Here is a 26,178-nt window from a genome sequence, read left to right on the forward strand (position 1 = left end):
ACCTCTGTTTGATGTAACTTTGAACCTAAGACTAGAGAGGGTTCCTCTGAGCTCTTTAAGTTTGATTACCCTGTAAAGTTATTTTCCATCCTGATTTTACAGAGATAATTTTTACCTTTTTCTTTAATTAAAAGCCTTCTTTTTAAGAACCTGATTGATTTTTTCCTTGTTCTAAGATCCAAGGGGATTGATCTGGAGTCACCAGGAATTGGTGGGGGGAAAGGGAAGAAGGGGGGAAATGATTAATTCCTCCTTGTTTTAAGATCCAAGGGGTTTTGGATCAGTGTTCACCAGGGAATTGGTGGAAGAGTCTCTCAAGGCTACCCAGGGAAGGGACTTAGCACATTGGGAGTGGTGGCAGTGAACCAGATCTAAGCTGGTAGTTAAGCTTAGAAGTTTTCATGCAGGCCCCCACATCTATACCCTAAAGTTCAGAATGGGGAAGGAGCCTTGACACCCATAAAGCTTTGAACCTGTGAATTTGTATATGTTTTAGTTCCTTTCAGGATCCGACATAAAAGAATGACCAGTGCTGTCTTTGCTAAAAAGCAACAAAGAGTCCTGTGGCACCTTATAGACTAACAGATGTATTGGAGCATAAGCTTTCGTGGGTGAATACCCACTTCGTCAGATGCATGTGATTTACTAGTTCATTGTATATGGTTTATGGGGGGTGGTCCTGTGTGTCCTGCTTAACATTTAGACTCAGAAGCCACAAAAAAGTAGGAGAAAAGAACAGTGGTAAACTCCCCTAAGGGGCTGGATTAAGCAGAATTGGCTACAGAAGGTTGAAAAAACAGAGTTAACATCTCAACTGCTATTGTCATTGCACCATCTGCCTATGTTTCCTCTTGGCTTATATTTGTGCAACGTATTTTATCAGTGGAGAGTTCAGGTTGCTCAAGTGCATTTCTAGACAACAAAACCGCTAGAAATTCAGGAAACTACCAATTAAGCTAGCTTTCATATTCATGTCAACTTCAATTCACATCTCATACCATCTAAATATCAAGGTACTCAAACATACTCACAGAGTGCACAAGTAGCTCTCTTTATTTTATTTATTTATATATCCGGATACATGAGAGATTACCAGTAGCAGATCAATTGGATGGTAAGGAGTGTAAGGTTGTTTTACTTCCATTCGAATGTAATCAGACCATTTGCTGGTATTCATTCTAAATGATTTATTCCACTTTAAGGGGGGGGAGGGAGGGGAAGCCACATTTAGGCTGACAAAACATGGAAAATTTCAGGAAATATAATTTAAGAGAAATATTACAGTAGAAATTATTTGGCATAAAAGATGACGTTTACATGGTATTAATACCTATATTTCTATATTTTACACACCCTCGAAATGTTAATGCAGCAATTAAGTTTGTGCACAATTTTTTTTTTTAATTGTGAAATATGAGTGGTCAAGTTATCAGAGAAATGTTATTTTGGACAGATTGTTCCTAACAGCAATGGGAAAATACTACAAATGTATAATGTGGGTGAGTTTGCTTTCAAAAGAGGACCTTCATTCTTGTATTTTCTTATTTTATTTTAAAAACACATCTTTTCTTTTGTATTTAATGCCACTGCATCACTTTATCTTAATGCAAAGACATACAGTTTGGACAAATACCAGTGTGATAGTTACAGGAATCCCAGCAATGCTTTTAAGAAGTCAGTCATGCTGCATTCTGGTGTGCAAAGGCCAGTGTATGGGAAAGATGAATAGAATGTGTGATTTAATGATCAAGCACATTCTAAACATTCATAGGAAGGAAGGAAGGAACACTGTCATAGTATGGAAGCCTTGTTTACAGAGAATAATTGAAGAAAGCCAGATTAATTTCTCTTACCTTTTTTTCAAAGTCCATATTGCTAGAGTTGGGCATGTACGGGCACCATTTAAAATTTAATGAGATTTCCTATTGTGCATATTCGATGACCTGCTCAAATGTTAATAACATTGAAAGATTTGTTTCAGAATGCAAACTTAGAAAAAGCAAGCATTCCTCATTGGAGGATCCTTCCATTACAAGTCTAAGGTATTTGAAAAAAAGCTAACAATATTTTTTTATTATTTTTTAAATTTATTCTTCATAACCAGCAGCTGCAGGGATTTTCCCCTCAGACTTTGCAGAACAAATTTCACTTTTGGGTTGAGACAAAACATGAGATGTTCTCCAACAGCAAAATCTATCTGTAAGTTAAGACTTCATGAAAAACAAGGGGTTAATAATGGGAATAGTTTTGCAACCACAGCTATAGGTTTGGCTACTCATGAATAATATATGTATTAACCACAGTTCTCAAACTGTGGCCCTGCACTCCATGGAGAGCAGAAAATGACTTCTCATTTCCATATGTTGAATTGCATTAAAAGACATTTAAAATACTTGGGAGAATATTACTTTTTCATGCAAACAATGGCTGCAGCTGACTCAGGGAACAGGTGGTCTGTGCAATCACAAACCAGAGGAAAGGTTGTCCATGAGAAACTCTGTATTACGATATAGTTCACCCTATGAAAAAGTTTCAGAAATCTTCTGATAGGTGCGCATTTGCCTGTATTACATAGATGAATGTGTATTCATATCTCATTAGTGACTTCCAGTGAGTCAAACACTGATTTGTGTCCCTACATTGTCAAAAAATCTGTTAATATAAATCTGACATTACCACTAATATACACAGCTGTATACGGAGAAAGCAATGTCCAGATCCTCAAAGGCATTTAGGCACCTCCCATGGGTGTTAGTTGCCCAAGCACCTTTGAGCATCTGAGCCTACTACACTTGGTGCTGGGGGTATGATTCCCAGCTCAAGGAGACATACTCACATTAGTGCTGATTGAGCTAGCATGCTAGAAATAGCATGTAGCCATGGCAGCGCTGGTGATGGGACAAGCTAGCTGACCCAAATATGTACCCATCCTAGGCATGCGCTCAGGGAAGCTAGTCCATCCCGCCACTCATGCTGCTGCAACTACACTATTTTTAGCAAGCGAGCTCAATTACAGATAGCAGGAGTATATCTCCTTGAACTGGAAACCACACCCCGAGCTCCAAATGTAGACCTATCCTTAGTACTGGATAGTCCTGTGTCCTTCAACTTTCAGTAAATATTTACAGATCACAAAGGTGTGTGTACTGATTGTGCGATAACTTGACTTATAAATTTATACAAACATTGCTTTTTGCAGCGTTACAGATTATAATCTAAACAGCGTATATATCGTCCAAGTATTCAAACCAAGGTGCCTAAAGTTAGACACTGAAACCCATATTTACACACCTGAATAAAAATGGCTTGTTTTCATAAGTACTGAGCAACTGCAGTGCACATTCACTGTAATGGCTGTCACTGGTGCTCAGGATCACTGAAAAATCAAGCCATTGTTATTAAGGTGTTCAACTTTAGACAAAGCAATTGGAAAATGATGGCCAATATATTTACCAAGAATAAAAGATTTAGGGGATGTAATGCCCCCCTTCAATTCACAGAGGATTGCCACAGGTTCCCACTTCAGCAGAATAGGGAAACAGATTCCTTAAAATACAGGCTACATAACAACATCAGTACTGATCACATTGTACTTCATCTCTACACTACCCCGTTGGATACAATCTGTATAGAAAGAGTGATCCAAATACTGCATTGCACATATCTGGCTGGTCTTGCAGTCCCCTTCACAGACAATGCTTTTGTCATAACTCACAATGAAATTATTGTAATATTTTTGAAACAGTTTGCTGTGTGGCACAGCGAATTGCTTTGCTATTTCATATAAATTTTCTGGCTTCAAGTCTTCAATACCATATTCTTTGGTCAGGATGTATTCTAGTTTCCAGTTTGATTCATTTTTCATGTTGGCATCTGTGAGGTTCAAGTAAAACTGCCAAAGATCCTACAGGTTTAAAAAAAAAAAAAAGGCGGGAGGCACAGTTGTATTGCTTTCTTGCTTGCTTCATTAAGTTTCTAGAATGATGTATTGATTAGGAAGCTGTCACTGCTTATTATTCACAACTGAATAAAAGGTCATGCCCCACTCCAAGAGTTGGGCTCACACCATAAGCTGGCACTTGCACTGCTGTAATGGTGGGGGGAAGAAAGAGACGAGAGAGACAAATGAAGTAGCTACATTATTGGAGGTGCTTTCCCTCAAAGAAGAGGGTAAACCGAAGTCCTTATGCACATCTCTCATGGCTGGCCAAATGAATGTTAAAACCAGATCTAGACTACATATAGTGAGAAAAGCATAGTAAGGGCTGAAATCACTTTTCCCCAGGCACCATTTGGTGGCATATGGATAGGTGGCCAGTGGAGGCCATGGGAAGAATGTAGGGAAACGAAGACCTGCAGGAATGAGGGTCATGTGAGAAATGAGCAGCAGCTAAGCACATAAGCTTTGCCATTGACTCCAGTGAGGCCAGGATTTCACCCCTGAACCTTCTGGAAGTTCTCTTCCAGTGTTTTATACAGTGCCAGACTAAGTGCACCAAAGTTATTCTCTCTATCACCAAAGCTCACATGTGTCTAAAGAGAGACCTATCCATACACGTCAGGATTTTACTTGCCTTTTCCACAGCTGAACAAAAGCTTTTTTTCTGACTTTTATCCTGTGTTCTAGGGTTTAGGCAGCAGAAAGAAAATGGGAGGTGGATCTTTCAGGCCCAGGAAAGGCTGCATAGTTCCTATTTGAAGATTTTTTCCCTTCCTCCTCCCACCCCTCTCTGCCTATCACTCAGAAGACAGAACCCAGCACCAATCTGGCAGCAGGACACCCAGTATGAAAAAAGTATTAAAATAGCTACAGCTCAAGCCTAACACTAACACAATGCTTTTAATCTTTACATACCAACAAGCTATACTGAAGAGGATCGTATTGATACAGTCTGACTCCAGGATTGTTGGACTCTCTCTGCAACACACTTTTCACTGGCGTCACAGCAGGTGCCACAAACAAGGAATTTATTGGGTTTTCTGAAAAAAAAAAACATTGGGAAATAATCATTCTCTTTAGGGTAAATGCTTTTAGAAATGCATTATTTACATTTGAGAACAAAGAAGACAAGTCCCAGGGTCCTTGGCATAGGTACTTTACGGATTTTTGCAGAGGGGTAGCTATATCTGTGCAACCGCCCGGCATAGAGATGCTGCTCTGGTGCAAACCTAGGTACGTCTCACCCGTATGAACTCCGCTTTACATCAGTGCAGCGCATCTACACTGGAGGCTTGCACCAGAATAGCTACATTGGCCCAACAATCCAGAATGTAGCCATGCCCTACATATCCAGTGTATTTCTGTTGTTAGCATGGTGACAGATATGTCAATTTCCTGCACAACCTCATTGAAGACAGACAAAGTGGGTGAGGTCATTTTTCTTTTATTGGACCAACTTCTGTTTGTGAAAGGGACGAGCTTTTGAGATTTACAAAGCTATTCTTCAGGTCCTTATTGAATTAAGTTTATGTATAATTGTGGGCCAGGGATTGTATGCAATTCCATGGGGGGTGGGAACAACAGTCCTCCAGGAACTAAGAACAATGGGGGAGTGATTAGGCAAATTTACTCAGATTATAATACCTCCAGAGAGCTACCACCACCAGGAGAGATTTGCATATACTGATTCAGACTGGATTCTCTAGAGAACCAACAGTCAGAGAAAGGACTTTTGGATAAACAGCGTGAGTTTAAACTGTCCAAGGGAGGCTCCTTTTATTGTTTTAATATATTTTTTCTGTAATGCTTTTCCCTTAAGAATAAAAGTGCTTGCTCAGAAAGAGCTGGGTGTAATTTAACTGTGGGCAATTATGCTGCCTATAGCCTGTGAGGAGAAGGCAAAGCTGGCCTGCTCAGGCAGTCTGATTTGCTGGGGAACTCCGTGTAGGCAGGGAGCTGTGCAGCCTGGAAATACCCTGGTCAGGAAGGAGAGAGACACGTCCAGTGGTCCCTCTAATTTTTCCCACGCATGTGCAGAATGAATTTTGTTATGTGCACCAATATGGAGGTATGTGTGACACATCACCTCCATATTGGTGCACATAACAAAATTTATGTGGTGGGGGTGGGGTTGAGGGGTTCAGAGTGTGGGAGGAGACTCAGGGCTGGGGCAGAGGCTCGGGATGCGGGGGGGAGGTGCAGACTCCAGCTGGGGGTGCGGGCTGTGGGGTGGGACTGAGGATGAGGGACTCAGGGCGGGGGCAGAGGGTTGCGGGGGGTGGACTCTGGTTGGGGGGGGCTCTCGGGTGGGGCCGGGGATGAGGGGTTTAGGCTGCCTGGGGGCTACAGCAGGGATAAAGGACTCCCCCTAGCTCTCTCTCCCTGAGCAGCACTTGGGCTGGGGAACAGTGGGGAGAGGCCCTTCTCCCTGCCACAGCAGCTCCGGGACTGGGGCCGTGGGATAGGTGCCTCTCTTCGAGTTGGGCTGGAGCTGGGGGAGAGGCGCCTCTCCCCACCACAGCCCTGAGCGCCTGCATGGCACTTAATAGGCTGCTGCATGGCCGCAAAGCTTAGAGGGAACTTAGGACACGTCTCCACCCAAGAGAGCTGATAGTTGGGGAGCCAGAAGCTTGAGAGTGGGTGCCCTTGCTGGACCACAGAGCGGGAATTCAGGTACAGGTGCCCTGAACTGTGACAAGCCTCACTAAAGGAAACAGATCAGAGCTATCTTCAACTTACTTCTTACATGCAGCTTCCTTTATGTTTTTTGCATTATCAGAAATGTCAGGAGCGTAAAACAATTTGTCCTGAAGCTCATCTAACCAGGCTATGAGAGAAATCCCTGCTGGCACCTGTTATGTCTACCCTGCTCTTTACAGAAAGTCAAAGGGAGAATATTTGAGGACTTTCAGTAGCTAGAATACACAAGTATGTGTATTTAGAGCATCTCTATGAAGAAAGTTAGATATTCCTTTATGCAGCCAACATAACAGTGCAGAAGTCACAAGGCTGAAGGCCACAAGTGAGTAGGTGCTCTGAAAGCTGAAGAACAGTGCTGGAAAGCCAGCAGACTCTTCTGAAGGAGATAAAATGGACTCTGTATCTCAATACATGGATTTTGGCTGCAAATTCCAATTGAGCTTGAATTCAGCGAAGCTTTGTCAATAAACAAATGCCTGAAATGAGAACACATTCTGAAAAGAGCAAAGTCATAGTGAGCAAGATTAGACATGCAAGTGCCTATTTTTGTCTGAGGAACAAGACAATAAAACAGATTTGGAAGCAGAGTGACTTGCACAATGCAAACTGCAGCGACAAAGCAGCAAGGCTGGTCTGTCCCCCTCGCTGAAGTTTGGATGTGTAATCAGTTAATTAAATGTGCAGCCAGCCCTGGGAACATCATCTAGGCAAAACACTGCCTTAACAGACACATTAAGAACAAACTCTTTAAAGGTGGTTCTCTCACTTGGTGCTATTCCTTCTTATTGGGTGTCAAAGAGAACAGCGACTCAGAGTGAAGAGCTGATTCACTGAAGGATTTTATAATTGTTTTTAGAAGTTTGTATAAAACCTATTATAAATGTGGAGTCAATTATGGCAAGTTTACAGCCATAAACTTGTAGCGAACTCAGGCACTGGAGTCACCATTCTATGGTATAGACACAAATATTTAAGCAGCGATTTCTATTAGAAACAACATCCTTTGTAGCCACTCTCACTCTTAAAAATAAGTGATTTCAGAGCACAATGCAAAGCCTTCAAAGCTGGGTGCTTATCCCAAAGGGAAATCACCTGATCAAGGAGATGGCACAAGCAGATATTTCTTTTCCCCACTGCCACCACTTATCTTAATTAACTTTGAAGCAGCAGGGAACCCAGCAGAGAGGTTCAGTAATGATGCAGGAAACACAAAAAGCAGAACATGTTTCCTTGGCCTGAGAACATTCCCTTTGACATACATAACACACAATAGGAACTGGCCAGTGTAATTTGACCACGTCACTGAAAGACAGGAGAGGAAAGACTAGAGATGCTTGTCTAGGAACTATTGGCGTTCATTAGAAGTGTGATGCTTAGAAAGCCTCTTCTAATATCAGTAGAAAAGGAAAATGTGGACAATCTGTCTTACAATACAATGCATAGTTCTTCCGTGCAGTTCTCATTACAGGAATTTGGGGAGAACACCATTTATACAGTGTTGTAGTAAGTGTTCAACAACCTTGATAAAAAATAAATAAATAGCACTTTCATCCCCATTTCTTTTTAAGAATAATTCACACCAGAGTTCGACTGGCCCCCATATACACCAAAATATTCTTTTACTTGGAGCCAATCAGGAAAGGATGCAGCAAAGACACTTGTATTCTACAAACATCATTACCTTTCTCATCCAGAAGGATCATAATGCTATCTCTGTGTGTGTGTCCAAAAAACTGTCCAGCAATAACATCACTATACTTGCGAAAAATCTTTACTAATCTCTCATTGTAATATCCTCTTATGGCAGTAATGTTCCTTGTGAAAGGAAGATATCCTATTGGCACATGTCCTATCACATATACCTAAAAGATCAGATAGATACAACACAATTAGCATCCTCATATGAAGCAAACATTTTCAGCTTTAGCCTAGAACTGATTAACATTGAGTCTCATAATAATGTGGTCTTTGAAAGACTTTGTCAGCCTGAACACTGTAAGTTAGTTTTGCTATAAGCAAGTATGAGTAGTTAGTAACAGTGTGTAAAGTAATTATGAACCAATATTTAGTAACCTTACATCAGAAAATGAGCATAAGTGAATACATTTATTACAATATTAGGGAAGTGGCAACTCCTAGAACTAAAGCTGCAGACATTTCCTTTCTAAGGTTTTCTTTTTGAACATTCACAATTTTTTGAAAAATATTTGCCAGCGTGACATTTTTAGCATTGTTCTTTGGACTAGTGTCAATATTTTGGGAAAGGCTATGCAAAAAAGATTTCAGTAATTTAGGAGACAAGGAAAGTGAAAAAAATACACTTGTTCCATTATTTAAAAAAAAAAATGAAAAACTTTTTGCTGTTTTCTTGAACTGTTTTAGGTTCCAAAATTGTTTGATTATTTTATTGTAGGGTTTGAGAAATGGCATATGACTGATTAAATATTGTAGCAATATGTATTCACACAGGAGACAAAACGGTGTACACAATTTTAACTTTCATTTCTTTACTTCTGCATGCTTAGCAATCTGAACAACATTTTGTGTATGCAAGATAGAGTTTGTGAAATATGCTTTTCATGTGTATTATCTGCTAAAAGGAAAGAATGTAATATTTATACTGCAAATACATGTACAAACATACCCATGTTCTCTGGTACCATGTTATAGATGCAACTTTTCAACCAATTTCCCATTTAAATAGCAGAAATGTCCTCTGCATCAAGTCTTGTAGTTTTGTGGATAATTCCATTTTGGATTTCCTGGGCTATGAAAGTACTGTAATAGTCCTTATAATGCAGACAGGATTCTGATCTCACGTACACCAACACAGATCAGGAGTGAGGTCAGAATTATTCATACACTCTAGGACTGGAAGGGACCTCGAGAGGTCATCGAGTCCAGTCCCCTGCCCTCATGGCAGGACCAAATACTGTCTAGACCATCCCTGATAGACATTTATCTAACCTACTCTTAAATATCTCCAGAGATGGAGATTCCACAACCTCCCTAGGCAGTTTATTCCAGTGTTTATCCACCCTGACAATTAGGAACTTTTTCCTAATGTCCAACCTAAACCTCGCTTGCTGCAGTTTAAGCCCATTGCTTCTTGTTCTATCCTTAGAGGCTAAGATGAACAAGTTTTCTCCCACCTCCTTATGACACCCTTTTAGATACCTGAAAACTGCTATCATGTCCCCTCTCAGTCTTCTCTTTTCCAAACTAAACAAACCCAATTCTTTCAGCCTTCCTTCATAGGTCATGTTCTCTAGACCTTTAATCATTCTTGTTGCTCTTCTCTGGACCCTCTCCAATTTCTCCACATCTTTCTTGAAATGCGGTGCCCAGAACTGGACACAATACTCCAGTTGAGGCCTAACCAGCACAGAGTAGAGCAGAAGAATGACTTCTTGTGTCTTGCTCACAACACACCTGTTAATGCATCCCAGAATCATGTTTGCTTTTTTTGCAACAGCATCACACTGTTGACTCATATTTAGCTTGTGGTCCACTATAACTCCTAGATCCCTTTCTGCCATACTCCTTCCTAGACAGTCTCTTCCCATTCTGTATGTGTGAAACTGATTGTTCCTTCCTAAGTGGAGCACTTTGCATTTGTCTTTGTTAAACTTCATCCTGTTTAACTCAGACCATTTCTCCAATTTGTCCAGATCATTTTGAATTTTGACCCTATCCTCCAAAGCAGTTGCAATCCCTCCCAGTTTGGTATCATCTGCAAACTTAATAAGCGTATTTTCTATGCCACTATCCAAGTCATTGATGAAGATATTGAACAGAGCCGGACCCAAAACAGACCCCTGCGGAACTCCACTCGTTATACCTTTCCAGCAGGATTGGGAACCATTAATAACTACTCTCTGAGTACGGTTATCCAGCCAGTTATGCATCCACCTTATAATAGCCCCATCTAAGTTGTATTTGCCTAGTTTATCGATAAGAATATCATGTGAGACCATATCAAATGCCTTACTAAACTCTAGGTATACCACATCCACCGCTTCTCCCTTATCCACAAGACTTGTTATCCTATCAAATTAGTTTGACATGATTTGTTCTTTTCAAATCCATGCTGGCTGTTCCCTAACATCTTACCACCTTCCAAGTGTTTGCAGATGATTTCCTTAATTACTTGCTCCATTATCTTCCCTGGCACGGAAGTTAAACTAACTGGTCTGTAGTTTCCTGGGCTGTTTTTATTTCCCTTTTTGTAGATGATATTATCATTATTATAATGATATTAAACCTGTATAAGTAAGACTAGAATCAGGTCTCTTTTTTCCTCTCCTATTGCTCACTACTGTATGTAGCAGGTAGCAAATATACATTTCTTAAAGCCTCTGCCCTATCAAATCAATTGCAAATCCTAAAATAGCCCTGAAACTTGATTCACTTCTTTCTTTTTTCCTTTTGCTAGCTTTCTTTCAATTTACACAAATAGATATGATGGATACTACTACTGACATTGAGTTGATTCATAGTATTCTGTGTGTAACGCCTACCTTCTCCTTCTTTTGAAGAGAGATTTCTAGTGTGCTCTCCAACCATGCTAACTGGTTGGCCGGGTCAGTTATATTCAGAGTCACATGGTTGGGACTGTAATATAGATTTGTGTTCAAACTGATTATCCTGAGTGGTTGAGGGCTAACACTGGATTGAAAGAGTTGTGTATAAAAGCCACCTGTGGAAACAAGATCAACATAATTTAGAGGAAGAATGCTTTCGGAACACAAGTTTAGAGTGAAAGGACTACACTGACAGTTAGACTAGTAAGACTTCTATCAACCAAATTCCGACATGCTTACTCATATCGAGCAGCCCTGATTTCTCAAATAATCTAGTTGATTTCACTGTATTCAAGATCACTCAGAGGTGAGGAAAATGACACAGGGCATCTTTTAGGACCACTTCTACTTTTTGCCCTTTATTTGTCAATTCGCATGTGTGTATGAATTGGGTAATTGCATATGTGGTGCTAAATGCAACAATAGTATCTTAGTCATTTCATGGGTTCTCAAAATTAGCATTGTGAGTTCACTGATTTTCCTGTAGTTAAAGGACATCTGACTTCCAAAACAGAGATCCAATTAAAGGAAAACACAATGTTTTTGCCATCCATTCACGCTCATGAAAGGAAGCCTATGTTATGTAGTAGCATGAAAAAATTAACCCACAACTCTGGCCAACCCTCTATAGCATACAGCAGAACCTCAGAGTTACGAACACCAGAGTTATGAACTGACCAGTCAACTACATACCTCATTTGGAACTGGAAGTATGCAATCAGGCAGCAGCAGAGAACAAAAAAACAAAACAAAACCAAATACAGTACACTACTGTGTTAAACGTAAACTACTAAGGCAAATACAGTACAATACAGAGTTAAACATAAAATACTAAAAAATAAAGGGAAAGTTTCAAAAAAAGATATGACAAAGTAAGGAAACTTTCTTTGCTTGTTTCATTGAAATTAAGATGGTTAAAAGCAGCATTCTTCTTCTGCATAGTAAAGTTTCAAAGCTGTAGTAAGTCAACGTTCAGTTGTAAACTTCTGAAAGAACAACCATAACATTTTGTTCGAAGTTGTGAACATTTCAGAGTTATGAACAACTTCCATTCCCGAGGTGTTCTTCCTAACTCTGAGATGTTGTGGAGCAGATCCCCCAGCTACTATAGCTCCACTGACTTCAATTAACACCAGCTGAGGATCTGCCCCTCTGTGTGTTATTCCATTAGAGTCTCTCTCTCCCCTTTTGCTCTCAAGTCCTTCTTACCCAGTCTCTCCTATTCAGAATGCCAACCCCCAAATATTCCAGTTCAAATTAAACTTCCAAACCTGCAGTGTTGTTGGGAGTTGGAAACTGAATTGAGTTTGTCAGCCCGTCGGTTTAAAAAAAATCATTATTGTATCAGCCTATATCTGATTAACTAAATTAGATATGGAACATTTTAATTAATTGTGTAATCCTAGAGATTATTTGCTAGCACCTCACTTTGCATAAACGTGTTACTAGATCTTGCTCTTTGAATTGCAAATAGTCTCAAAACAAGTAAACAATTATTCTTCAATTTTTCTTTAAGTACAAGTGTAACTATGGCTTCACATACCCTTCCTTGATAGTTATGCTCTTATTTTAGATTGTGAACTCTTCCATGCAGGGAATGAGTCTCTTTTATGTTTGCACAAAGCTTACAACATTGTAAGTGCTACCCAAAGCAGGGAATTATTATTACACTAGAACAAGAATAAAGTCTCCCTACAAGATTAACTGTAGACAGGAATTGCTATATAGCAAAATCAATAACTCTTTTACCTCTGGAGAAACTGGGCCAGATGCTCTATTGCACTCATTCATTCTTGCAGTTTAGTGAAAGAGAGAGGGTAAATCTATAGAACTGTCAGACCTCTCAGCATTAGTTTTACAAAATGTAGCTACCATATTTTACCTTTCTTGAAGGTACTAATTGCCTCATCAGTTAGCCAAGGTTTCCAGAAATTTGCTACTGCACTGTAAACTTCATTGGCAGATACAGGCAGCTGATCCTGTCAAAAAACAGAACATTCATCACAGTCTAACACACAAATTCATGGATTTTTAAAGCCAGAAGGGACCATCTGGTCTGATCTCCTGGAAAACATAGGCCATAGAATCTCATCCAGTTACTTCTGTAGAGTGGTAAGGAGTGGGAGATTAAGGTACTGCTCTGACTACAAGATATCACTGATGACCAGTGCAGCTGTAGAAATTCCTTTCACAGTAACAGAAAGATATGTGGTAAATGCAATAAAAAGATTTTTATGGCCCTACTTACATGCAAAGCCTGAAAGACGCTTTGTCCACTCTACCTCAGGTGCCTACAAAGTTTAATTTTTTACATTTTATTTAAACAAATCTGAAAACCATCATAATGCTATTCCCCCCAGCACTCTTTTGCTCCCAAGCTAAACATTTAAACAGGGTTTTTAGAGGAAAAAACTTTCCATCTTCTGTCTAAGTTTGATGTGAGAGTTCTCTAATCAGGTTTTGCTGAGGCACTTGAGCATTGCTTGGGTCAGGTGAAAGTGCAAGAGTTCTAGTTAAAGATGTTGATACAAATTTTTCACATAAAAGTCAAAAACCGTCCCACCCTCCACACTCCAATCCCAGAATAGCCTAGTGGTTAGGGCATTCACCGGGGCTGTCAGAGATCCAGGTTCAAGTAATCAGAACCAAATACCTGAATTTCAGTCAGAACTGAATGTGAAGTCACTTTTCTATGGCATTTAACACCACTAGTAAATGAGTGCTAGAAACATTTAAAGCAATAGGATTAGGGCTTAACAACTCGGTTGCACAAAAAATTTCAAAGTTTCAAAATTTGTTTTTCTTTTTGATGCACGATGAAAATTACACCTTTCTGATTCACAAAACATTGTGTGTGCGTGGGGGGGGGGGGTGAGAGAATAGTATTATGGTGGTTTTCAGATTTGTTCAAATAAAATGTAAAAATTAAACTTTGTAGGCACTTGAGGTTGACACTCTTATTTCAAGGTCTGTGGATAAAAGCATCTTTCAGTCTTTGCATGCACGTAGAGCTATCAAAAATCAGTCTACATCTTTTTGCTGCATGGATCACATATGCTTCTGTTTCTGTGAAAGGAATTTCCAGAACTGCACTGGTCAAATATATGGTGAGTGTTTATCCAACAGATATGCTTAAATCTAGCTCCAGATATGAGGCTCAATTGTGGGTTCAAGGAGGCTTCAATCTGGCTCCCAAACACAGGGTCCCGTTCTGTGTACATTTGGATTAGACACTAAATTAGGGAGCCTGTTCTAATTGGAGCTACCAGGTAGGCTTGTGCAAGAGGACAACAAAGGCTGAAAGACTATTCAATTACATATTAATCCACTGATATTTTCCACATATGTTGCAACAAGAAAAGGACCAAAGATCATTAAGTAGCTTTACTCAATCAGTTGGTGTTCAGCATATTGGGGCATACATATTTCACTCCTGCTTTTGGACTGCAACAGCAGCCCTATGTGCTGTGCCACATCAATGTCAGTTTGTGGCACGTAGTAAGAAAGTGCCTATAAAATAGAGCCCATCCAAACTTGCAGCACCCTCACATTTCGTACAGTGTCTCCCTTGTATATTCCCACATGATATTCAAACTATAGGGAAAAAACATGGCAATTCTGCACATCAATGAAGTCTGATATTTCAAAACAAAATGCTATATAATAAATACTCACATATTTTTAGAGTGCAACGCTGAGGGAAATGGGTGCAGTTTCCCTTTAAACAGCAAACAAGTTTTTGGAGCATGATATTTTTCTGTCCTAGTTTACTATATTTCAATGTGTTATATTGCATATGCTTTACAAACACGACTAACATTCACCATACAGGGTGCTCAATAGCTAAATGCTAATGTCTGCACTGAGAATTTACATCAGCCAATGTGTATCAGAATATTTGTATGCTGCTACCTTCCTCTAGATCCCAGGAGGTTGCTGCATGTCAGTTATTCTCCCTAAATGCTGAAACTCCTTTTAAAAAACAAACAAACAACAACAACAAAAACCTAAACTAAATTTCATTTAAGCAAAGGGGAGAAACAGATGTAACTATATATTATATTAAAAGATACCTCCCCCTCCCCTCCTCCCCGTAAGGGCTAATTGACATACAGAATGCTGCTTGGGGGGAAGGGAGAGGACTGTTTAGAGTATGGGAGAGATCTTAGAGAGTCCTGGCTAAAATTTAAAAACAAATTACTGCAACTGATCTGCTTACATAAGATCTACCTCCTCCCCTAAGATCTGGTGGGAGAATTTAGCCCTTACTCCTTTAAACTTCTATATTAACTTTGAAATATGTTTAGTGGATATGTTCAGTTTCTAGTGTTCACTATGTTTTCATCTATGGTGAGAACAACATTGCTAACACAATGTGGAAGTCAGAAAGGCATTGTGCCAGACTGGAATGAACTATGGGACCAATAACTTGTCAGTGGAAATATCTGTAGCAGTCCCAAACAATGCACTACTAATGCAATTTTTGATATCTGTGAAGGAACGGTGGGATTTTATGTTATCATTTGTTTTATGTCACCATTAGAAAGCAGGAAATTAATTACAAAAAAAGTACATGGTCTTGATCCAATGTCCAATGAAGTCAATGGACACACTCCCAATGAGCTTTTAAGCAGGCCTTGAATATTACTGACACACTGACAGATCCCATTAAGGATGCCATCTGTAGTACTGAGCTCAAGTATTACACACACACACACACGATTTACCCAGCATAAAAAATTAAATGTATATAAACTGTGTATATGAGGTAGTGGTTTCATGATTTATAAGCATTCAAATTATCTAAGTCAGTTTGCAATATCATAGGTCAATAGAAAGATTTGATCAGCATTAGTTCAGGTAACTTTACACACAGAGAAAGTTGTACTTCAGATGTAAATATTTCCATACTACAGTGATGTGAAGATCTAGGTGTAAACTGGAGAATCATAGGATACTGCCTCCAGTATAACACACACATACAAATTTAATTTTTATTGCACTGTTCCAGCACTTTTAATTATACACAGCCATTCTGGTAAAGAAGCCCATCCACTCATATTCCTAAAAACTCATTTTACCTGTGGCCAGTAGTCATGATTACCCAACGCAGGAAACACCTGGAGATCTGGAAAGAAACTTTGAATGGTGGAAGTCATATTGCCAATAACATTAATGACCATCTTTGTGGAGAGTTCCTCCACTGGAACATGAGGTGGACTATCCCTAAAAAGAAGAGGACCTCATAAGTGTCAAAGTAGCTACAACACTGTAAAAAACAACTCATTTGTTATTCTGAACAACTCTGCCAATGCACCTAAATTCTGGCCTGGAACACTGCTACAGAACTCAAATAAAAAGCTAGTGCATTGTCTGAGAGGGACCCTGCCAAGTCTGCTACTTTTATAAATAGGTTCCATGTTTAACAGAGAATCCCATGATAAATACTTACCACTATTAAGACTTTTCATTATCAAACCAACCCACTCAAAGTCGATATGTAATCTGGATTTCATTGCTTCCCTGCCCCTTCCCCACATGAGCCATTTAAGGTTTTATTTATTTATTTATTTATTCCCATTCTGTTGAAAATAAAGTGCAATAGGTTAATCTAGTCTGGTCTGTTTATATATACACTTGTCAGCATCCTACTACTGTATTTATATAGCACCTTTTAGCTCAAAAGACCTTGAAACACAAAGATAAACCAGCAATCACAGGCATCACACCCATCACTAAAATAAATACCCATCACTAAAAGTAAAACATCCACTAATTTACACTGAAGAGGGAATTGTAGGTAGGTAGAATGTGGGATTTTGGCTAGGACGCCAAACTAATCACCTCCAGTTCTTACGGAATATACCAGGATAGTCCTGTCTAGCTAATGACATGGCCTCCATCACCATAGTGTTCAAAAGCTTCACAAGCATTTATCTTCATAGCATCCCTTTGCTAATGGGAAGTATCATTACCCCCATTTTACAGATGGGGAACTGAGGCACAGACAGAGTAAATGTCTTGCCTGGGATCAACATAGGACTTCAACCCTGCTCTCCTGCATCCCAGCCTCAACTACAGGAGCAGCCTTTGTTGATGATAAAGTGGGCAGGCTTGTTCTAATTCTTGTCAAAAAGAGAGCACCACCACCGGCATAATACTGAGTTATCCGTTCAGTATTGACTCAAAGAGGAGAAAGGTTCCTCCTGAATTTTCCTTAAAACCTGATTTTTTCTTGAAAGTCTCCCATCTGAGTAGTAGCCAGGCCTGACCCAATCCTGTTCACCACATAAGTCAAGGCATAAGTATGAACCCAACATGCAGTTAAAATAACTATCCTCCGAGTATTACATTACTGTGCACAACCATGTGGTGGTTCAACCAAACATTCAAACCACAGGCTGCCTGATCCTTCAGTTGTTAGAGACGAGGAGGGCAGCATTATAAAGCGGACATCTCTTTTAACCAGCCACACCACAAAATAAAGGACAGAGAAGACTGCAGATAGAGAAAATGTAGCAGATGAAAATCACATAGGAGGTTACCATGGATACAGAGCAGCAGCACTTCTCTCTCTTTTCAGGTCTCTGTGTGCATCTCCTTAGGTCTCAGGCCTTTACCTATACCAGGGTGGAACTCCACAGTCATCCCACTCTTACACTGAGCCCTGGCCTACAACAGACTCTGCATCAGCCGTGCTTACCCAGAAGGTCTGACTGGGTTCAGGTACCTGCAGGTCTCCCCTTCAGGAGTCTGTGACTAGAGGTATCCAATGGATGATTAGACAGCCTTCTCAAACCAAAGTGTTGTTTATTTTAACAATGGGAACAACGCATTTAGAGAAAAAATATTTTAAAATAGTCTATACACGTGTGTCTGACCTAAAGGCTTACCATCATCTGATGCTAACCTGGCAGGCCTAACTTCTTCAGACTCTCCAGTGGGTGCCTTTGTCTGAGCCTGGTTCCCACAAACAACTCCACTCATGCTTGAGAGTGTGTTTCTTTTTAAACCTGCCACAGTTCTTTTGATCACCTATGCTCCTGGGTCTCTTCCTGTCCTGGCATTATTGTCTCTTAACACCCTCAAGTGTTTGTAGAGAAGTGGCTTCTTTTGAGTCATTCTTTTCCATAGATTCTTAGAGTTTAAAGTCAGATGGGACTATTAAGTCATCTAGCCTGACCGCCTGTATAACACAGGCCATTACATTTCACCCATTTACCCCTGTATTAAGTGTATTAAGCCCAATAACTCGTTTGGTTAAAGCACCGAAAGGCATCCAGTCTCCAAGAGATCGAGAATCCATCATTTTCCTTTGTAGTTTGTTCCAGTGTTCCATCCTTGTTAAAAATTTGTTCTTTATTTCTTTTTCCCTCCTGCTCCCTTGTTTTCGCCAACAGCCAATATTAAACTATACAAATATATTTATACAGTAAACATCCCAATAACCAGGTCAACATACAATATTAATAAATTATTCCACAGCACCTCCAAATCTGTTACAGAGGTCTTAAACATTCGGTCAGTCTTGCAACTTGTTAGTAGGGATGTCAAACGATTAAAAAAAATTGCAATTACTCGATTAAAAAAAATAATCACCATTAATCACAATTTTAATCACACCGTTAAACAATAATAGATACCAATTTAAATTCAGCATGGAATCATGTCCTCTGGAATGGTGGCCAAAGTATGAAGGGGCCTATGAATATTTAGCATATCTGGCACATAAATACCTTGCAACGCCAGCTACAACAGTACCATGTGAACACATTTGCTCACTTTCAGGTGACATTGTAAATAAGATGTGGGCAGCACTATCCCCCGTAAAGGTAAACAAATTTGTTTGTCTTAGCGATTGGCTGAACAAGAAGTAGGACTGAGCGGACTTGTAGGCTCTAAAGTTTTACATTGTTTTGTTTTTGAGTGCAGCTACGTAAAAAAAAGTTCTACATTTGTAAGTTGCACTTTCATGATAAAGAGGAACTACATCCTTGTATGAGATGAATAGAAAAATATTATTTCTTTTGTTGATCTTTTTACTGCAAATATTTGTAATAAAGTGAGCACTGTACACTTTATATTCTGTGTTGTAATTGAAATCAATATTTGAAAATGTAGAAAAACAACCAAAAATATTTATAATAAAATTTAAATTGGTATTCTATTATTAACTGTGCGATTAAAACTGCGATTAATCATGAATATTTTTTAATCATCTAGTTAATCTGTTTTGCATTAATCGCTTGAGTTAACTGAGGGTACGTCTATACTTACCTCTGGGTTCGGCGGTAAGCAATCGATCTTCTGGGATCGATTTATCGCATCTTATCTAGACACGATAAATCAATCCCGGAAGTGCTCGCCATCAACGCCGGTACTTCTGCTCCGCGAAAGGAGTAAGCGGAGTCGACGGGGGAGCCTGCCTGCTGCGTGTGGACCCGCAGTAAGTACCTTGTAGTTCGAACTAAGGTACTTCGATTTCAGCTACGTTATTCACGTAGCTGAAGTCGCATATCTTAGTTCGAACTGAGGGGTTAGTGTGGACCAGCCCTTAGATTGATAGCCCTACTTGTTAGTAATTCAGATAATGCAAGCAGAGCAGACAGAAGCAGCATCTGACTCAAATTTATTGCTGCATACAGAAACAAATGTTTGAGTATTTAAAACTAGTGCACTATGGTCTTCCAACTATTCAAAGTGTTTCACTAGCAGGGTGGCTATTAACTGACTCAATTACTTACCCCGTCCATATCATGAAGGAAACTTGTTGTTCAGACTCTTTCATGTACTTAAAGGCTGATAAAATAAGTTGATATGGAGAATCACAGAAAAAATCTCCAAAAGGCCCAGGGTTGGAGGCATTAGCCCCTTTGGAAGAAGAACAAACTTTGGTGTGATCACCAGTGATGTGGTAAGTAGGGTCTAAATGCAAGTCGGATACATGCCAGAACTGCCCTGTTTTTAGAAAACAAACAGTAATGAAAATGGATTATTTCTTGCCACGGTGCTGAGTTTCTCCTTACAGTTTGCATTAAGACTAATATATGAGTCAACATCATCCTGTTTTGCCCATGCTTGGCAAATCTATTTATCAACTGAGATTGGGAAACTAGCCCTGATGAATGTGGGGCCTATGCCATCAAGTTCTGCAGAATTTAAGCTTTCATTTTAAAAACTAAGCTTTTTGCCTCCATGATTACAAAGACAACCTGCAAATGTGAACTGAATGTACAAGATGCAGCGTTGTAATCCTAAATCTACAGACTGCTCCGGTGCTTCTGTTGTGCCTCAAAGTTTTGCTAAACAGGAGGAGAGTAAACTTAACAAAACCATGATCAGTCCCACTGCTGCTGTTCACTAGCCTGTGTGAGTGGTTTGAAACGGACAAGAATCACATCGATTTCATTCTATTGCTACTGCTTGGGAAAGCTGTGAGCATAGGCAGCAGAAAATGACCCACAATTGGAAGATGATGTGGGGTGGAGTGATGGAGAGCCTCCTTATTTACTGCTGGGTGTGGGGAAATAAAGAAAGCACTTCTCCCTTCCAGCAGCTAGAGGAGGGGGGAGTTTCAATTTTTTCAGACATGTACTATCCTAAAGTTGATAGGAAAGATGACGCCTCCAGGCAGGGTCCAAAAACCCCAACCTTCTCCCCAGCAGCTGTGATAACAGGCAGCCTAGACTTCTTACCAGGGCATGGAGCCTCTACCAGCCTTATCTTTTGTATCTGTCTCTAGCTACTAGGTGTCTGGTAAGATTTCAACTGTTGTTCCTGAGCACTAAGCAGAGCCAAGCACCCAATGGACTTTAGGTGTATATTAAACTAAAAGATGAATTACCAAGTTACATATTATAGGAATACTGACCTTCAGGTTTCAGATATGATAATAAATAGTCCTTTCAAGCTGTAGATTTCAATGCACTTTATAAAAGGGGAAATTATTATCTCTATTATACAAAAGGGAAATTGAGGCATAGAGGCAAAGTGATTTGCCCCAGGTCACACAGCCAGCCAATGGCAGAGCAGGGAACAGAACCCCAGTCAGACTCCTCATAGTGTGCTTTAACCAGAAACTTATTTCAGGAACTTAAAAAGAAGATGTGAACATCTGAAAATTGTAATATTGCAATTTCTGCTAATGGTTGCAAGATTTGTCTTCTGGAAACTTACAGAGGTTTGCATTTCAGATGCATATGAGTCACAGAAGCTGAGTATGGAGCAATAGTTCTTTTAAAACATGTATATAACTGGAAGAAAATAAAATCACACAGAGAAAAATGTGGAGTTTGCTTTGCTGACCAAAGGCAAAACATGAGTTAATGTTTATTATAATGGAGTAAATAAATAAATTTCAGACATATTGCATTATTAAGTAATGCAGGGCCGAGCCTGTATGCCATTGTTTGAACCACACCCTCATGCAGACAACATAACCTATACTCAGCTTTGGAAAGATTTGATTTTTTTATTGGTAAATGTCAGTAAATATCAATTTCATTGTACACACACAAACCAACCAAAAAACAAAACAAAACAAAAAAAACCAATCTGGTTGTCCCATCTCAAAATAGATATATTGTAATTGGAAAAGGTACAGAAAAGGGCAACAAAATGTTTAGGGGTATGGATTAGCTTTCCTATGAGGAGAGATTAATAAGACTGGAAAAGAGACAACTAAGGGGGGATATAATAGAGATCTGTAAAGTCATGACTAGTGTGGAGAAAGTAATAAGGAAGTGCAATTTCTCCTTCTCATAACACAAGAACTAGGGGTCACCAAATGAAACTAATAGGCAGCAGGTTTAAAACAAATTTACGGAAGTATTTCTTCACACAATACACAGTCAACCTGTGGAACTCTTTGCCAGAGGATGTTGTGAAGGCCAAGAAGTTGGAATGGGTGACTGGGGATGGATCACTTGAGATGATTACCTGTTCTATTCATTGCCTCTGAAGCACCTCTCACTGGCCACTGTCAGAAGACAGATTATTGGGTAGCTGGACCATTGGTCTGACCCAGCATGGCTGTTCTTATGTTCATCAATATCAGTCAAAAATTTACAGATAGGAAAAGAAAAATGCTATTCGAGAAGATATTAGAGTTTGATTTAAGGGTATTTACTTTGTATATTTTGACCAGTGATGGTCACAATTTGTGTTTGGATGGTTATAAAGCTTTAAGTTTTTGAATCTTAATGTCTACTATCATTAAATAATTGTGTGATCCCCCAGTCAGACACACACCCTCAATTTCCCCAAACTGTGAAAATTTAGATCAATAACAATTGGGGGGGGGGGGGCCGGATGCTTAAAAATAAACATGGATCTTCTCTATATATATTATTAAAAAAAAAATAGAATTCTGCCAAGCCTACTTGTAGCATGCTCTACTCAGGTCAGGCAAAAAGAACAGGAGTACTTGTGGCACATTAGAGACTAACAAATTTATCAGAGCATAAACTTTCGTGGACTACTGCCCACTTCTTCGGATGCATATACGTGGGCTGTAGTCCACGAAAGCTGATGCTCTAATAAATCTGTTAGTCTCTAAGGTGCCACAAGTACTCCTGTTCTTTTTGCAGATACAGACTAACACGGCTGCTACTCTGAAATCAGGTCAGGCACTGACTGATTTATCTGGGAGAGTGCTGGGAGTCACACAAATGCCTCAGCTTTGGGAAGAGAAGTAAATACCATGGCATTGTACATTTGGTTAAAAATAAAGCAAACGAGGGGGGGGAGTGTATAAAAAGGAAGGGGGGGGGATACCTCCCCGGCAGGGAAGTTTCTGGACATTTCCAGCCAGGTACATATGAAAGCAGGTAAGGGAATGTGGCAGTGCCACAGAGCCAGTTTACAGCGGCAGGGACAAGTCACACGGGATGGATGTAAAGCTTTCCCAGGCTATAGTGAGGTGTCTCCAGTGAGGCCCCCGAGGGGGAGGGGGAGGAAGTCCCCAGCCCCCCCGCACCAGGGGCCCAGGAGGAGAGCTCTGTCTGCCTCTCATTCTCAGCGTGGGCTTTGCAATTAATCAGCAGCCAGCAGCAGGGGGGATGAAGGGGGAGGGGGGCAGGAACAAGCCCGGCTGGCTGGAGCTATTGACTGGCAGCTCCTTTGTGTCGGGGTCGCTCCCGGTCGGGAGGGTCTGGCTGTAGGTGACAACCCCACGGAGCCGGGGCCCCAGCCCTGCCCCTCCGCCTCCTTTCCAGCAGGGGCGGCCCCTTGCCCTACTTCTTTGGGGGCGGGGGGAGAGACAAGCCCGGCGGCTGAGGCTCAGCGCTAGCTCCCCGGAGCGCTCAGCCAGACTCACCCACGGCTAAGGGCCCTGCTGGCGGCGCTGGAGCGGCGGCGCCCGGGGCCGGCAAGCGGCACAGCAGCAGCCACAGGCTGAGCGCGCAGCGCCCGCCCGCCAGCTCCATGCTCAGCGAAGCTGCCCCGGGACAGGCTCCTCTCATGTGATCGGCCTTGGGAGGGGGAGGAAGGTGAGCTGGGGCAGGTCACGTGGCACACTTCCTGTCCTGCAAAGCAGCCCCGCTGTGCACTGAACACTGCTGTCCCGGGTGCTCCAGGCCCGGAGATCAGAAGTGGAGGCTGCTCCTGCGCCACCGTAGTGGTTAGTCCCTGGGGGCGTGTCTACACTCTACCTTGCACCAGCCGCTGATGCAGGTCTGAGCCCAAGGACCCCTTGCCTCCGCACACAAATGAGTGCCAGTCGGCAAGCCCTCAGGGCTTGGGTCCTAGGACCCTGCTGGGCGGGGTCAGAGCTTGAGTCCTGTGGTAACTGGGTTTAAGGCCTTCAGTTCTGCAGTGTGGACACAGACCTGAGTCAGAAGCTCTGCATAGAGCGGTATGGATGCATTAGCATGACTATGAGAACTAGGTCCAGCAGTTGTAAACCCATGTTTATAATGCAGCATGGATGCTCAAGCATGAACTTGGAAACACCAATCCACAAGCACAGGTCCCACACACCTGGGCTTGGTGTGACATGTAGACATACTCTTAGAGCAGGGATCGGCAACCTTTGGCATGCAGCCCACCAGAGTAAGCACCCTGGCGGGCTGGGCGGGTTTGTTTACCTGACGCGTCTGCAGGTTCGGCAAATCGTGGCTCCCACTGGCTGCTGTTCGCCGCTCCAGGCCCATGGGGGCCGTGGGAAGCAGCGCAGGCCAAGGGATGTGCTGGCCGCCATTTCCCACTGCCCCCATTGATGGGAGCCGCGATTGGCCAAACCTGCGGACGTGGCAGGTAAACAAACCGGCCCGGCCTGCCAGGGTGCTTACTCTGGTGGGCCGCGTGCCAAAAGTTGCCGATCCCTGCCTTAGAGGAAAGAATTGTTGTCCAAAGAGCAATGGGGCCCCTTTCACTGCCAATAAGAAAAGTCACCTCTTGTAACTAGGGTGTTTTATCACCCCTAGGACAATTGGCAGGAGAGCCAAAGTCCATGTGTTAGAGCCAATCACACCTTTACAGATAGAAGAGCCCAATGAGATCATCCAGCCCTCTGCACGGAGGTCACTGCAGGAGTGCAGTGCTCTCCATTAGCTAGTGTACATTAAAGCATACCATGAGATGGGCCTTCCAGCACTTGCCTAGGACAGTTATTAACAGAGCTCATTGTCACAGGCTTCTATTATTAGGGCGTATTCTGCACTGGGATGCATCCAGAAACCTCTGACATGTAGGGACACCTGCTGAAGGTACAGTGCAGAATGGACTAAATATATCTGAGGTACAGTATAAGATTACAGGTGCCTTAGAAAGAGGCACATGGTCACACTGCAAGTCAGGAGAGTTGTGTTCTTGTTCCTGAGTCTGCCTCTTACCTGGTGGCCTTAAGCAAGTCATTTTGACTCAGTGTCTCAGTTTCTCCATCTGTGAAATAGGGCTAATGATACGTTCCTTTGTAAAGTGGCTTGAGATCTGCGGATGAAAAGTGCTATGCAACAGCAAGTAATATTAGCAGTGTAATAGAATTTGGGCCTTACAGTCTAGGTTCCAGCTACAAAGGTCCCAATTCTGCAAACAGGTAAGTGTGTAAGTTTGCTCCATTTGCTCCATGGAACTGCTCCCATGAGCAAAATTGCACGTGTGCGTAGAGGGCCTCAAATCCTGCACAGGTGAACCTTTACACCTCATAGAATCATACTAATGCAGGGCTAAAAGGGAGCCTGAGTAATCATCAAGTCCAGCCTCCTGTGCTAAGGCAGGACCAAATAAACCTAGACCATCCATGACAGGTGTTTGTCCAACCTGTTCTTAAATAACCTTCAGTGATGGCTATACGGGGAGATTTTGGCAAACCAGTAAAGTGCCTGAAACCACTATTGCTTATTGTTAAATGTAGTCAAGTCAGCAGGCCGTAAACTGGTCATGCAGCAGCCTTAGCATAACCCAGGCAGGAGGGGAGGGGGTTTTGGGTGCCACAGACAGGGCAGCTTGACGCTGCGTCCTTCCTGCTAAGAATGTTGAAATTGCTGATATATGTATTTTAGAAAAACAGGAAGCTTGTCTGTAATGTACCCTGAGGAATGTGTCTGTCAGGGTCCCAAGGCATGGACACTGAAAAAAACCCATATCTGGTTAATTGACGATCATAAGGAAACCTCTTGCTTGACCTTTAAAAACTGCTTGCTTAGCAAGTTTTCTTTAAGGGATATATCATAGTATTACTAATGTATAAATAAGGGGGGAAAGTTTGAGGTAGTGCGACTTCTCAGAAGGGGCTCTTCAGGGACTCTCCCTCTGGATTCATCTTGTGTTCCCCACCGGCAGACAGGCCACTGCTGTGCCACTTGAGAGCCACACTCAGTTTCAGTAATTATCGAGGGTTGGGGGTGTTTTACTAACCTGTTGCAGACGTGTGTAAGTGCTTGAGACTAAGTAAAGTTTAGCTTTAAGTAAAAGCACTTGTGCTGTCCTGTTTGTGCCAGCCATCTACTGGTCAGA

The 26,178-nt window shown here is 41.4% G+C and overlaps 1 protein-coding gene across 3 annotated transcripts; it reads right to left on the reverse strand.

Annotated features, from left to right (window-relative positions):
* Positions 1-1,035: 1,035 nt before the first annotated feature.
* SMPDL3A (sphingomyelin phosphodiesterase acid like 3A) lies at positions 1,036-23,773 on the reverse strand. Of its 3 annotated transcripts, XM_034765758.1 has the most exons (9): positions 23,540-23,654; positions 21,400-21,476; positions 19,968-20,181; positions 16,305-16,449; positions 13,106-13,202; positions 11,161-11,339; positions 8,322-8,502; positions 4,856-4,980; positions 1,036-3,904 (listed from the first exon to the last, which is right to left on the reverse strand). In XM_034765758.1, the coding sequence occupies exons 3-9, from the start codon at positions 20,009-20,011 to the stop codon at positions 3,560-3,562; spliced, it is 1,116 nt and encodes a 371-aa protein (XP_034621649.1). In that variant the 5' UTR covers positions 20,012-20,181; positions 21,400-21,476; positions 23,540-23,654; the 3' UTR covers positions 1,036-3,559. The 3 variants fall into 3 exon arrangements, with proteins under 3 accessions (XP_034621649.1, XP_034621647.1, XP_034621650.1); XM_034765756.1 differs by lacking the exon at positions 21,400-21,476 and having other exon boundaries at positions 23,540-23,773; XM_034765759.1 differs by lacking the exons at positions 19,968-20,181; positions 21,400-21,476; positions 23,540-23,654 and adding an exon at positions 17,562-17,693.
* Positions 23,774-26,178: the final 2,405 nt, after the last annotated feature.

Source organism: Trachemys scripta, chromosome 3, assembly GCF_013100865.1.
Source record: "Trachemys scripta elegans isolate TJP31775 chromosome 3, CAS_Tse_1.0, whole genome shotgun sequence".
Taxonomy (NCBI): Eukaryota; Metazoa; Chordata; order Testudines; family Emydidae; genus Trachemys; species Trachemys scripta.